The 15,374-nt window shown below is 34.5% G+C and overlaps 1 protein-coding gene across 2 annotated transcripts in view; it reads left to right on the forward strand.

Moving 5' to 3' along the window:
- The window catches only part of LOC141490822 (phospholipid scramblase 1-like), a 55,121-nt gene that overhangs the window by 18,798 nt on the left and 20,949 nt on the right, over positions 1-15,374 (forward strand). For both annotated transcript variants that reach the window (XM_074191124.1, XM_074191125.1), the window contains exon 3: positions 1,229-1,270. In XM_074191124.1, the coding sequence (XP_074047225.1) occupies positions 1,229-1,270 (42 nt within the window). The remainder of the gene's footprint in view (positions 1-1,228; positions 1,271-15,374) is intronic.

A 15,374-nucleotide genomic window follows, 5' to 3' on the forward strand; every position in this document is an offset into this window, starting at 1 on the left:
ATTTTTTTTTAAGTTGTCCCTTACATTTGAAAGGCTGATTGTATTCTTTGTTATTCTATGAGTTAAACTCTTTTAGGAAAAAGAATAGACAAATTCATTGTCTCTTTTTTAAGTAATTTCAGTAGTCTCTAAGTTGCTATTAAAAGACTAATCCTTCTAAGTCAGAAAAGATAAGAAAAAAAAAATCGAGTAAAAATACAAAAGACTGGTGAACCACAGGCTAGAAAGATTCAGGAATAGGAATCTGGAGGAAGGTAGTGACTCCCTCTATCCAACATTGTTCTGGAAATCATGATTAACATTTCTGGGTTGTAATGAATTTTCCTTTGCCTTGTTAATTCTAACAAAACATAAAGACTGAGTTCTGTTGAACTCCATATTCTTGGTGGGTTTATAGAGATGGAAATTTGGGAAACTTGAACATGGCTGACTCAAATTGTACAGTTTCCATGATCTTTTTTAAAAAAGTGAATTCATCTGTAGATGTTTAATCATTAGTAGACCTTGAAAAAATGAGTAGAAGAGAAAGTTACCAAAAAATGAAAAACAATTATATTTCTAGGAAGAAACTGTAAAATTTTTCATTTTTATTGTTGGACTTCAGTATTTATAGTTTATAAATAATTTTGTATTTACATATATAAAATGAAATGTTAAGTTTAGATAATGTTCTGTACAACAATTTTTAATGATACAGGTCCTCCCTTCCCACCAAAGGAGCGGGATGTATGTGTGTGTGTGTGTGTGTGTGTGTGTGTGTGTGTGTAAATATTATAAGAACTAATTTTTTTTGAAGTGAATAATTCATTTTTGCAGAAAGGCAATGTGACATTTTGAATAGAGTGTCATATTTGATGTCAGGAAAACCAGGGTTCAGATCTCACTTCTGAGATTTCCTAGCAGTGTGATTAATGGACAAATCATTTAGTCTTTTTAAATTTCAGGCACTATGAAACAGGATATACGTGTTACAGATTTCAATTCGTCATTTCCCACAAATGTTGATTTTTTTTAACCTCTTGAGAACTTAGTCAAGAATTAAGTATGTACCCTCAGAAAATTATGAACCTCAAATGTTTGATTTAGAAGAGACCTATAAGTAAGCAACCTTGAACCTAATCAAATTAAATTTTTAAAGTAACTGTTAAATATCAAATGTTGCCTATTTAATTTCTCAGATATTTGTCTTCAAGTCAAATAAAAAACTCAACCTCTTGGTGTTTTATAGGTGAACAAAATAACTTTCAATACTCAAGAGGAGCATTTCAAGGTAAACAATTTCATTGTTTGTCAAAAAATTATTTCATTTTTGTTATCTGTAATTACAGGATCCAAACAGAAAGTTGGATTTGAACTGTTAGAACATAAACTCCTACAAGGAAGTTTGTTTTTCTTTTCTCTATCTCTATCCCCAATGTCTTGCATGTAAATATTTTAAGAAATATTTATTAAATTGAAGCACTGAGAGTGGAAGGAGCATGAAAACAAATTATCATAGATAAAACAGATAACAGATTAAGATTATCTAAGGCTGTCCCATAGCAGAAAGTTAGTTTTCTGCAGAACTAGAAAGGAGTAGAAATTAGAGAAGTTGTGGTTTTAGCATAAGGGAAAATTTACAAGTGACTATTGTGTCTGAAAGTAGAATAAATTCTCTTGAAAGAGAGATGATAATGAAAGATGTTAAAATCCCTGTTCAGGTATTGTCTCTTACCTCTTAACTAATCAAATTTGCAGATGATTCAATGGTGGAAGGGGGTCAAGGATCCAAAGTAGAGACTCAATCTAAAAAGATGCTTATATTTAGATTCAGAAATTTAACTTCAGATCTACATGATAGGGATACCATAGGCAGTTTGTCTGAAAGAAAAGAGGTGGGATCTATAAAAGGACAACAAGCCCAAACTTGAGTCATGAGCATGTTGATAGACAAAAAACAAACAAACCCCCAAACCATAATGTAATCTTGGAATACTTTAATAGAAAAAAAAATGAGGAAATTGTCCTTTCTGTCTGCCCACATTAGATCATCATAGGAGTATTGTGTTCTGTTCAGGTACTATCATTTTAGGAAGGATATTGAGAAATTGGAGACAATTCAGAAGAGGAATGAGGATAATTAGCCTAGAAAAAAGAAGAATCAAAATAGATATAATTATGGTTTTTTGAAGCAATAATGTTGAGCATTAATACAACCACTTGAACTTAGTAACCATTTACAATCAATTTAAATGAATAAAATGTTATCCTTTCCCCCCATGTCTCTTATCCAATCACCTTACCTCACCCAGTAGAAATCTTTTTGTAACAAATATATAATAAATAAATCAAGTTAAACATTCAGTAAGCTTTTACAAGGTATCTACTATGTATGCCAGTCACAGGCATACTGAGAATTCAAAAGGAGGCAAAGCACAATCCCGGCCATCAAGGAGCTAACAATCTCATGGAATCAACTCATGGCTATAATCCTAAATACCATGTCTTATTTTATACCTCATGTTAATTATCTCTATCAAGGGTGGAAGGCATATTTCATTTTCAGTTTTTCAAGGTCATTCTGGATCACTGATTTGATCAGAGTTTTGAGATTTTTCAGTTGTTTCTGCCCATTATTTTTATTATTGTTGTGATAAGTTCATATAAGACTTTCTGCATTTCCCTGAATTTGTCATATTCCTTATTTATTATGGAACAATAACATTTTATAAAATTTCTAGACCATAATTTATTCAATTATTCTTTAATTGTTTGATAATCTCTTTTTTATACTTCTTTGCCAACCCCCCTCCAAAAAAAACTACTGTGTTTAATAATATTACTAGGTTATATGATGTTGATAATCTTTTGAACAAATTGATTTCTAATGTATTATTTTAAAAATTTGAATCAAAATTCATTAAGGATATTATTCTGAGGTTGTCTTTCTCTAATTACCCCTAGTTTATGTATCAACAAAATATTGATTTTATTAAAAGTAGTTGGATACTTTCTCTATTTTCCAAATAATGTAAAAATGTGATAAAATTCACTCATAAGTACATTTAAGGCTAAGATTTATATTGAATTGGGAGTTCATTTATTATTTGTTGAAATTCTTATTTTGAAATTAAGCTATTAAATTATTTAATGTTTGATAATCTAGGTGTTTTTATATTTTATTATTTCTTTTAAGCTATCAGGTTTGGTGGCATATAATTTACCAAATAATTTTATGATTTTTAAATTTGTTTTAATTTCTTATTTTTTGTTCTTATTGGTAATTTGTTTATTTTTTATATATTTAAACAATTTACCCTATTTGTCTTTATTAGACTTTTTAAAGTAATGACATTTTGTTCTCAATTCTAACTTTTAATTTTAGAATTTTTATTTTTATTTATCTGATATTTTAAATTTGTTAGATTTTCTTTAGTTCTATGCTCAATTCTTTGATCTTTTGCTTCTCTCTTTTGTTGATGAATGTGCATAATAATATAAGTTTTCCTCTAAGAATTACTCAGAATGAATCTCACAAGATTTAATATGTTGTCTCATTATTATGTCCTTTGATAAAAATCAATTGCTTCTATGCAATATTATTTAATTATCTACAATACATTTAAGCATAAGGTATAGATTCCCTGCTTATCTCTTTTTACCATATATAATTTTAATATTGCTATATTTAGGATCATGACTGTCACTCCTATTTTTTTTAATTCACCTGAGGAATAATAAATTCTACTCCATCCTGCCTTAGTCTTAACTCAAAAATCTTGGTTTCAAGTGCGATTTTCTAAATAAAATATTGATTTCTCCTTTTTAATCCACCTTCCTTTCCTGTATTATTAATGAGTTCATCCCATTAACATTCATGGTTAAGATTTTGCTTTCCAAGGTAGGTAGGGAGTGCAATGAATAGAGCACCAGCCCTGGAGTCAGGAGGATCTGAATTCAAATTTGGACTTAATAATTACCTAGCTATGCAAGTCACTTAATCCTTACAATAAAAAAAAATATATATTTTCTTGGTTTTTTCCTATTATACTGTTTCTATGACTCTATCATATTCCTTTTATTAGGAAAAATAAAATGCTAAAATGAGCAGTTAGATGGTGCAGTGGATAAGGCATGTGGCCTGGAGTCAGGAAGTCCTGTATTACAATTAGCTTCAGACATATGCTAGCTCTGTGATTCTGGGCAAATTTTTAAATTATGTTTGTCTCATTTTTCTCATCTGTAAAATGAGCTGGAGAAGGAAATGGCAAATCACTTCAAGTATCTTTTCTGAGAAAACTCTCTTTGGGTCATGAAGAGACAGACAGCAATGAAACTACTGAACAAGGAATTGGCTGATACGAATTTTATTCATTTAAATTTGAGCTAAATTGACGAGTTTTATTCTAAACTTCTAGATCTTGATTCCTCACTTTTTAATCTGTTTTCCTTATCTGGTTTCCTTTTCTTCTGACTGTTCCCTCTTTTTCTTAAATGTCCCCTTTGCCTTTCCTAACCCCAGCCTATTTCCCTATTGATTTTATTATATTTGTTTACTGCAGTCTCGGTATGTATGTTCCATTTTCCTTCAGATAAGAAACTCACTTCCCTTAAATATTTTTCTTCTCTGACACACTCCAATTCAGAGGGATATTAAGTTACTCATTTGTTCCCTAGTATATATTTTTTTTAGGTTTTTGCAAGGCAATGGGGTTAAGTGTCTTGCCCAAGGCCACACAGCTAAGTGATTATTAAGTGTCTGAGGTCGGATTTGAACCCAGGTCTTCCTAACTCCAGGGCCTGTGCTCTATCCACTATGCCACCTAGCAGTTCCTGCAGTGAGGTTTTAAAGAGTCAAACCTATAGGGAAAATATTTGACCAGTTAGCCTCTTCAACTATCTCAAATATAATTTACTTTCTTTGTGAATTGTGTCATATTTTTATATTTCAAAGATTCTACCTAATTCCAGTTTTCTCAACAGGAATATCTGAATGACCTTCATTCTACTAAAAATCCATTTCCCTCCTTTAGAATTATACTCCATTTCATAAGATATATATTTCTCTTGGATTTTTGATATATCATAAATGCATTTTTTCCCTTTGACCAGATTTTGACATTGCTTGGGGATGTTCAATTTGGGATTAGTATGGGTGACCAATTGATTTTATTTTAACTTTGTTCCCTATGTCTAATATAACTGCGCATTTCCCTATTTTTTTGATATATGATATTAAGTGGTTTGCTGTTTTGGATTGGTTGGTTAAGTTTCAGGGATTCATATGCTTTTTAAATATTCTGTCCCTTTTCAGAATAATTTTTCCCCCAATAGTAGACATTTCATTTGTTTTCCTAATCTTTTTGTTTTGTTTTGATTTGTTATAATATTTCTTTTTGCTTTGTTAAATAATTAAGCTCTTTTTGTTGAATTTTATTTTTCTGACGTCAACCACTTGGGTTAAGTTGCTAACATTTTGTTCCCCTGTTTGTCAGTATTCTAAGTGACCTAATTAATTTCTTATTTTATCTATTCTTTCATTACTCTATGAAACTTTGTAACCACTCTATTCATTTTACTAAAGTTCTAATTTTGATTGTTGTTTCCTTCCTTTGAGATTATGTTAAGATTATTTTAAACCATTGTATTTATTGTAATTACAACTTTGTTATTTTGTTTCCTCATGTTTATAATTTCAGTTCTTGGGATAAGATTTTGGGCCAGAGATAGGATTTGTTCTATTTTTAACTGTTATATGATATGGTTACACCCCAGTTTTGCAATCAAGTAATCTCTGCATTGAATATTAAACAATTAGGGCTGGAACAAATCTAAGAAGTCATCTAGTAACACACACACAAACGAGGAAATTATGTTCTGGTGAGAGGATGTTTGAACCCAACCCTTGCCTCCTTCTATATTACTAAGATTTCTGTTCTAGAAGGTGTATAAGCTCAACCCTTCACATAAACTCTGCCTCACTCACTGTCCCCTCAATTACACATCCCTGTGGGAGCTAGACACAACATTGATACCAACTCTCTCACTCTTGTAATCTTCATCTTCTATCTCTCTTTTGGGGTTTCCCCAAATGATCAGCCAGAAATCATCAAGGAAAACTACTCGGGATATGAATAGGAAATGAACAGCCACTTTTCAGAAGAAGAAAGCAAGATTATCTTTAGTCATATAAAAATTCTCTAAATCACTAGTAATTAAAGACATGAAAATTAAAACCACCTCGAATCTATCTAATAATATATAGAAGGAAAATGGCAATTTTGTAGTAGGTGTTGAACACTGAAGTGTTGGTTGAATTGTGAGCTGATCCAGCCATTCTGGAGAGTAATTTGCAAGTTTGACCAAATGACTATAAAACTTGACCCAACAATACCACTACTTTTCTGTATCTCAGATATCAATTTAAAAAATAAAAATGGACCTATACATACAAAAATATTTAGAGAGGCTCTTTCTGTGATAACAGAATATTGAAAATTGAGGAGATGCTCATCAGTTGGAGAATGACTGAAAAAATTGTGATCGATCACTGGAAAAGAATACATATTGTGAGAAATGAAGAACAGGATGCTTTCTGGAAAATCTGGAAAGATGCACACCAATTAATGCAGCGTAAAATAAACCAGGGGAACAGTGTTCTCAATAACAACAATATTGTAGGAAAATCAATTGTAAATGGTGACCTGTTCTCAGCATTGATCTAAAAGAATTTCAAAGAACTTATCATAAGAAATTCTATTTACCTTCAGAGAAAGAACTGATAGAGACTGAATATAGATCAAGGAATACATCTTACTTTTTCTTAGGTTTTTCCTATCTTTTCTTCCACAACATAACCAATCTGAAATTGTTTTGCATGACTACACATGTATAATCTATATAAAATTATTTGCCTTCTCAATAAGGAGAGGAGAGATTTTAGAACTCAGTTTCTTTTAAAAATGTTTTTACATGTCTTTGACAATAAAAATTTAAAGAACAAGGACATGGGCCATTAGGTGGCATAATATATAAGAGTTCAAATCCAGCCTCAGACACTTGCTAGGTTTATGATCTAGGACAAGTCATCTATTAATTGATTGGAGAAGGAAATGACAAACCATTTCATAATTTTCAACCCAAAAAATGTCAAATGTGATCACAAAGAAATGAGAAGAATGAAATCAATGAATAACAACATTTTAATATATGACCCACAAGAAGACTCATGTATGCTTTAGTGGTCTACCTTTTACATCACTGCTTTATGGAATAGAAGAGTTCAGTGGTATTTCGCCTTGTTGTTAAAATTTTGTTTGGCTTTAGTTCAGCATTATAAATAGTTGCTCCCTAAAGGATTTGAGTCTGCCAATATCTTGGCAGATACCATCTTAATGAGTAAGAGCTTCATCAACTATTCTACCATTTGGAATGGAAAATAGACTTGTTCAATTTGGAGCCAGAGACAATAAACATTACCAATGTAAGTTTGATTTAATAAAGTCAAAGATTGCTTTAAAAAAAGTTGGTCATTGTTGAACTGTGTATTTTTGTTCAACTCTTGGTAACCCCATGGACCATGGCACACCAAGGTCCTTCTATCTTTCCTGTATCCCAAAGGCAGTCCAAGCTCATCCTCATGGCTTCCATGACACTATGTGGTAGATCTCAACCTCTGCTATCCTGTATTTTTTTTTATCTTTAGTATTTCCCAATATCAGGGTCCTTTCTATTGAGTTTCATCTCATTATGTAGCAAAAATATTTAAGCTTCAGGTTTCATGTTTGACCTTCCAATTAATAGTCTGTTTTAGTCCATTTTAAAGTAGTGACAGTTTGATTTCCTGCTGTTCAAACTATTCTCAAAAATCTTCTCTGGCTCTACAATTCTTAAGTGTTTATTTCAGCTTTCATTATACTTAACTCACAGCCACAAATTTCTATCTACATAGCTTTGACTATACAGATCTTTATCAGCAAACTGATGTCTCACCATTTTAGAATTCTGTCCAGAATTGCCATAGTGTTCTTTCCAAGAAGCAAACATCTTTCACTTGCATGGAAGCAGTTGCTGTCTGCAGTGATCTTTGCAAAAATATGAAATTTGACACTGCTTCCATTCTTCTCCCTCTGCTTGCCAGAAAGTGGTAGTAGAAGTTCCTAAGATCATAGTTTTTTGTTTGCTGGTTTTGTTGATTTTTTTTATGTTAGCCTTCAAGTCAGCTTTTTCACATTTCTATTTCCTCCTCATCAGGAGACCTATCAATTCTTCACTTTCTGTCATCAAGGTGGTATTGTCTACACAGCTGATATTGTTGATAACTTCTCCCAACTATCCTAAATCCATGATTTACTCATCATGTAAGTTAGATAAACAAGGTGACACTATACATCCTTTTTCTATTATTTTTCCATTTTTATTTAATATTTATTTATTCTCATTTTGTACAAATAATGTTTTATACATTAATAAAATATTCTTGTTTAAGAGTAAACAAAATACCCCCTTCCCCAAAAAAATATAGACTCACTTGAGCGATTAAGTAAAAGGGAGAGAAAAAAATTAAAATTAAAAAATAGTAATAATTGTAGGTATGGCCAGGTGGTGCAGTGGATGGAGAACCAGCCGTGGATCCAGGAACACCCAAGCCCACATCCGGCCCTGTACACCCAACAGTCACCCAGCTGTGTGACATGCAAGCCACCCCAACCCCACTGCCCTGCAAAAACCAAAAAAAGAAAAAAAGACCTAAAATAGTAATAATAGTAGGGGTGGTTGGGTGGTGGACGGAGCACTGGCCCTTGAGCCAGGAGCACCCGGGTCCAAATCCAGCCTCAGACACCCAACTATCATCCCACTATGTGGCCCCAGGCAGGCCACCCAGCCCCATTTGCCCTTCACCACCCAAAAATAATAATAATAATAAAAAATGTGCTTCAGTCTGTATTCCAACACCACCAACTCTGTCACAGGTGGGTCACATTCTTTATGGTAAGTCTATCACAAAAGTTACTTCCATATTTTTCCACCATTGCCATTGCTGATCTCACCTCCCTCCTTTTGTAATTCTCCACTACCATGTAGTATATTTTCTCCCTCCTTTCACTCTGACTCTGCTGTAGGGTTGCTGAGTGGCATAGCAGACAGATCCCTGGTCCTGGGGCCAAGAAGCCCTGAGCCCCCATACCACCCCTTAGGCCCAGCATCCACCTGGCCCTATGGTCCTGGACAGGCCATCTAATCCCAGACCCTTGTAAGAAGTAAAAAAGAAAATATGTTATATCTGACCACTCTCTCCCCATGGTCCATCCTCTCCTCTGTCATTCACATCCCCACCCCTTCCCCCTGCCCCACCCCTCCTTCTTACTCCAGATGTCTATACCCCATTGAGTATATTTGCTGTTTCCTCTCCTAGCTACCTCTGATGAGAGCAGATTCCCTCATTTCCGCTCGCCTTCCCCACTTCCATATCATTGCAATAGCTCATTGTAATAAAGAAAAATCTTATTATATGAAATATCTTGACCTGTTCCCCCCCTCTCCTTTTCCTTTCTCCCATTACATTTCCCTGTTTTCTATTGACTCCATTTTTACACCATATTTTATTTTCAAATTCAGCTTTCTCCTGTGCTTCATCTATAAAAGCTCCCTCTACCTGCTCTATTAACTGAGAAGGTTCATATGAGTATTATCAATGTCATTTTTCTATGCAGGAATACATGCAGTTCATCCTCATTAAGTCCCTCATATTTCCCCCCTCTCCTCCAGTCTCCATGCTTCAACTGAGTCCTGTATCTGAAGATCAAACCTTCTGTCCAGCTCTAGCCATTCCAAGAGGAACATTTGAAATTCCCCTGGTTCATTGAAAGTCCATCTTTTTCCCTGGAAGAGGACATTCAGCCTTGCTGGGTAGTTCATTCTTGGCTGCGTTCTAAGCTCTTTTGCCTTCCAGTATATTATATTCCAAGCCCTATGAGCTTTTAATGTAGTTGCTGCTAAGTCCTGTGAGAACCTGATTTCAGCTCCATGGTATTTGAATCGTGTTCTTCTGGCTGCTTGTAATATTTTCTCTTTGACTTGGGAGTTCTGGAACTTGGCTATAATATTGCTGGGGGTTGGTTTTTTGGGATCTCTTTCTTGGGGGAGTGGGGGAAATCTGTAGATTCTCTCCATTTCTATTTTGCCTTGTGCTTCTAGGATATCAGGGCAATTTTCCTGTAGTAATTCTTTGAAAATGATATCAAGGCTCTTTTCCTTATCATTACTTTCAGGTATTCCAATAATTTTTAAATTATTTTTGCTAAATCTGTTTTCCATGTCAGTTGTTCTTTCAATGGGATGTTTCACATTTTCTTCTAATTTTTCATTCTTTTGGTTTTGAAGTATTGAGTCCCGATTTCTTATAAATTCAGCAATCTCCGAGTTCTAGTCTTTGTCTGAAGCATTTGTTTTCCTCAGAGAGATTTTTTTATCTCTTTTTCCAGCTGACTTATTCTGCTTTTTAAAGCATTTGTCTCCTCAACTTTTTGAACTGTTTTATCCATTTGACCTAAGGCTGGTTTTTAGCATGCTATTTTCTTCAGCATTTTTTTATATCTCCTTGACTAAGCGACTGACTTATTTTCATGTTTTTCCTGCATCTCTCTCATTTCTTTTCTCAGTTTTTCTTCTAACTCCCTCATTTGATTTTCAAAGTCTTTTTTGACCTCTGTCATAGCCTGAGCCCAATTTCTGTTTTTCTTGGAGTCTTTAGATGTAGGAACTTGTGCTTCCTCATCTTCAGACTGAGTATAGTGATCCTTCTTGGGTTCATAGATAGTGTATTTCTCAATGGTGTTCCTCTTGTTTCTCTGCTTGCTCATTTTCCCAGCCTTAGCCTGTTTTTGGGGTGCTTCCTGAGCTTTTGGTACACTCTCACAAGGGTCTCAGTGTGTGAGGCTCTGTCCTCCCTCCTGGTCTGTGAATGACCATATGCGTCCATGTCCCCTCACCACAGGGCTGAGGTGGGGGGGCCCTGCTGTTTTATGGGGGTCCTAGACTGCGATCAGGATCTGAATGTGGTCAGAACCCCAGATTCCTGTTCCAGGGACAGGGCTTGGCAGTCTCTCTCTCTCTTTTCACTCCCCTCCCTAGGTTCAGCTTGCTCATGCCCTGGGGGCTCTTGCTTACCAGCTCTGCCTGCTTCTGGTTCCTGGATCTGGGCTGCCTTGGCCACACTGCTCACTGTGTGCCCTGAGGGCTGGGCTTCACATGCTGGCTCTGGCAGAGGTCGCCCTACTGTTCCCCCAATTTATACCTGATGTTCCTTGGGGCTTCTGTCAGGTAACTCCCCCACTGCTAGCTGCGATTCCCAATGCCCTGGGACTGCCTCCAGGAGGCTGAAGTTCTTTCATTCTGGTGGGCTGCCCCTCCGACCCGGGGAGCAGAGCCTTTCTGCTCTTTTCCAGGTTACCTTGAGTAGGAGAACTGCCTCACTGGGTCCCTTTGTGGGTTCTGTTTCTCAAAAATTTAGTTAGAATCCTTAGTTTAGAAATTTTATTAGAGAGCGCCTAAGAGGATCCTCTCTTGTTGCCATCTTGACTCCATCCCCCTTTTTCCATTCTTAAAATTAAAAATTAGAGTGATATAATGTTGATGTGTGCTTCCCAGAAGGCTGTAGGCCTTCGTTGGAGGCCTTCACTTAAAAAAAAATTGCATATAATGTTTTTTTTTTTTTTCTGGTTATGTGTTTTACTATATTGCCTCTGAGATTTTATATTATGTCCCTTCTAATATGAAATGTTTTGGGGAAAAAGTTGATATTCTTGGAAAGGTGAATAAAAGTGCATTGTTGTTGATGATGCATTAAAATTATGGCTTCAATTGTAAATGTGTTAATGTTTTTGCAGACTACATGGTCTGTGTAGATTTTTATATTGTTACCATATTGACAAGGATATGAAAATTATGCTGGAGGAGGAGAGGTAAAAAAGATAGTAAGCCTGTGCTTAGGAAATGCTTTTTTATTTTTAAAATTTTAGGGATGATCATAAGAAATTAGTATTTTGAATAAAAAGAGGAAAAAATTCAGCCATTTTCTCAGGTGTGTGGAATTTAGTGTAAGCATGTCAATGTTACTGGTTTTTCACTCTCTTCAAGGATTAAATGCAAAACATTCATAAACTCTTCTTCCAAGCCTTCAAAAGATAGTTGGGCAGAGGAGAATTGTTGGAAATGAATGAGAGAAACATTGTCTTGCTCTTTTACAAGCGAGAAAAAATAAATTCTACAAGTCATAGCCTCACAAAATTCCCTTCGGCTATCACCAAAATTCTAGCAATGCTTACTAAGTAATTAGCTTGTGAGCCTTTCAAAGGAAAGCAATTTATTACAGACCTATCTTGAATAATTGAGAGTTAGACAGTAATTTCATTAAGATATGGGACTGACTCAAGATTTTATCTTTTTGTATCTGCAGTTAAATATCAAATAAATGCTTGTGCACTGAACTTGTAGAGAGAGTCCTTTTTTGCTAAAGTTACTACTTAAGGGAAATGCTGAAGATCTCTTAAATATTATCCCATTCTGATAGAAAAACTGGAGTGGGAAATGGAGATGGGGAGGAGATCAGTAAGGTTTGATGGATCTGAACTATTTATGTAACTTTGCCTAAAGAAGGGTAATTGATGGATTGTTAGAATTTTTCTCTTGTGGTATCCTGTGTTCTTGGTTAATCCAACTTTCTTTTAAACACCTAATTTGAATAAAGATATCTATATTATGCTTATTTTTAAATTCATGTATAACATAAAGCTGATAGCTAAAGTATCGGATAACAGAATAGAAATACGAAAAGATTTTAATGAATGAAATGTAAGATGGCATTTAATTCCAAAAAAAAAGCAACAGCCCAAGTACAAGATGGGAAAAGGAGAATGTGAAAAATATTTGGAAATTTATTACACTGAAAGCTTAATATGAATTAATGATGGAATGTGGCTGGCCAAAAACAACACAGAAACAAATTAACAAACAAAACCTTAATTACCTTTTAGGCTATATCATTAGACAGAGATTATTCATAAAGGGAAGTCCAAGATATTAAGGAACAATTCCTTGTGCTACAAAGAAGGAGAGAGGCTAGAATAGAGTAAGAGGATTTAAAATCACTTGGAGGAATTGGGATTGTTTAAACTAGAGAAGAAAGACAATACTTTCTGTTCTCAGATAGTTGAAAGACAATCATTTCCAAGAATTTTCCAACAAGACAGAATGTTAGAACAGGAAGGGACTGCTAGAAACTATTATTATTATTATTATTATTATTATTATGGTTGTTGTTACTGTTGTCCTTATTATTAATAATAATAATATTATTATTATTATTATGTCAATAATTTAACCTCCTTTTAGTAACAGGGAAACTAAGGCCTAAAGAGATTGAAGTAACTTGTCCATGGTTCTGATATAGCTATTTAGTAGCAGAACTATGAACAAAATGGAGGTCTCCAAATTCCTAGTCCAATATTTTTCTTTTTTTTTATAATAATACACTAATCTAACTTGCTTAGATCGTAAGGAGAGAACTAGAACCAATGAATGGAAATTACAAAGAGGTAAGTTTCAATTTAATAGAGAGAGGATCTGAGAATCATAAACCTATAGAGAAAAAAAAGAGATCTCAGAGACCATCTCTCTTAACCTTATTGTAGTCTTGACTCTGACCAGTCAAATTGTCAACATTTGGAATTGGAATGAAATGAGACTCTAGTAAGCCATCTAAAAGTTTAGAAGAGGGACTTTACTTAGCCCTGGTATGGAAAATCTCTTAGAGATTGATTCAATTAGATTCAACTTTCCTTTTTTATGTGTTTTTATTTTATTTATTTAAGACAATGGGGTTAAGTGACTTTTCCAAGATCACACAGCTAGACAATTATTAAGAGTCTGAGGTCAGATTTGAACTTAGTTCTTTTGGACTCCAGCTACCTAGCTGCCCCTTGGATGCAACTTTCCTGACTGTGTTGGCCATATTGACCTCACCAATAGTATGCAACATCTGAGTCCTCCTGTATGGACTTTTATGCTTAAATAGCAAGAAGTGATCCCTTATTTAGTCCCTTGGACTAATTAGGTTTCTCCCTCACACAACTCACATACACACACACACACACAACAAAAACAGACAAAATAAATTTTACTTCTTTTTTTTTGGAGGTGTGGGGAAGAAAACCTAATCTACCCTAATTGTAAGAGACACTCTAACCACATCCTTTCCTTTTGCAGATGAGAAAACTGAGGTTCATGAAGATTATGATGTGCCTAAGGTCACACAAGTAATAAACAAGAGAATCTAGATTTGAATCTAGGTCCTCTGACACTATGGTTTCTGCTCTTTCTGCTGAACCATATTAGATTTAACTTTCTAATAGTAAAACTGACCAAATTTGAAGCATTGGCACTAGATTTGGTAATGGTTTCTTGGAATATTTTAGAACTAATTCATGCTTCAGGCAAGGATCTGATTGTATGACTTCAGAATTCTTTTCTGACACTAAACGTCTATCACTGTATAAACAATGGATGTTTAGCTCTAAGCACCTCTAAGAAGGTGCTCACACATCATAGGTATCATTAGATTGCTGAAGGGTTACCATGCGGAAGAGAGATTAGTTCTGGAGAAAGAACTAAAACTAATGAAAGGAATTTACCAGGAAGATTCTATTTGAATGAAGTGTAAGAAAAATATTTCCAATATGTGAGTGGCCTCCAAATTGGGATGAACTCTTTTATGATGTTGGTGCTCAGCAGAGACTCTTATGATCACTGGTTAGAATGTTTTAGTAAGAATGTATGCAGTTTCACTGTCCAAATGTATAATCATGAGTACTGAAACCAACATTAATAATTGTTTCAGTTAACAAAACACATTTTATACTTGTGTTAGGTAAGGAGTCTGAGTATATCTTTTGTCTCAAGTTATCCTAGAGAATCAGACTCAATTTTTATTGAGGTTTTTATTTTTTTTAGGTTTTTGCAAGGCAAACGGGGTTAAGTGGCTTGTCCAAGGCCACACAGCTAGGTAATTATTAAGTGTCTGAGATCAGATTTGAACCCAGGTACTCCTGACTCCAAGGCTGGTGCTTTATCCACTGCACCACCTAGCTGTCCCTCATTGAGTTCTTAAATAAAATTCAAAACCTACCATTGAGATCTGAACCACTCTCAGAGAAATGGACCTGCTTTCTGACTTCCATTAAGTTAACTATGTCTATTTGGAAGGGACCTGGTTCTCTGTCTGGATCAAAGATTCTAGGATTATCTGTGATTGGCCTTTTCAGGACCATTTAAGGGACATGAGGCAATTAAAGCCCTTAGTTTTAATTCTTAGAAAGTAGGTACTTGAATTTTGAATC

Source organism: Macrotis lagotis, chromosome 6, assembly GCF_037893015.1.
Source record: "Macrotis lagotis isolate mMagLag1 chromosome 6, bilby.v1.9.chrom.fasta, whole genome shotgun sequence".
Classification (NCBI taxonomy): Eukaryota; Metazoa; Chordata; class Mammalia; order Peramelemorphia; family Peramelidae; genus Macrotis; species Macrotis lagotis.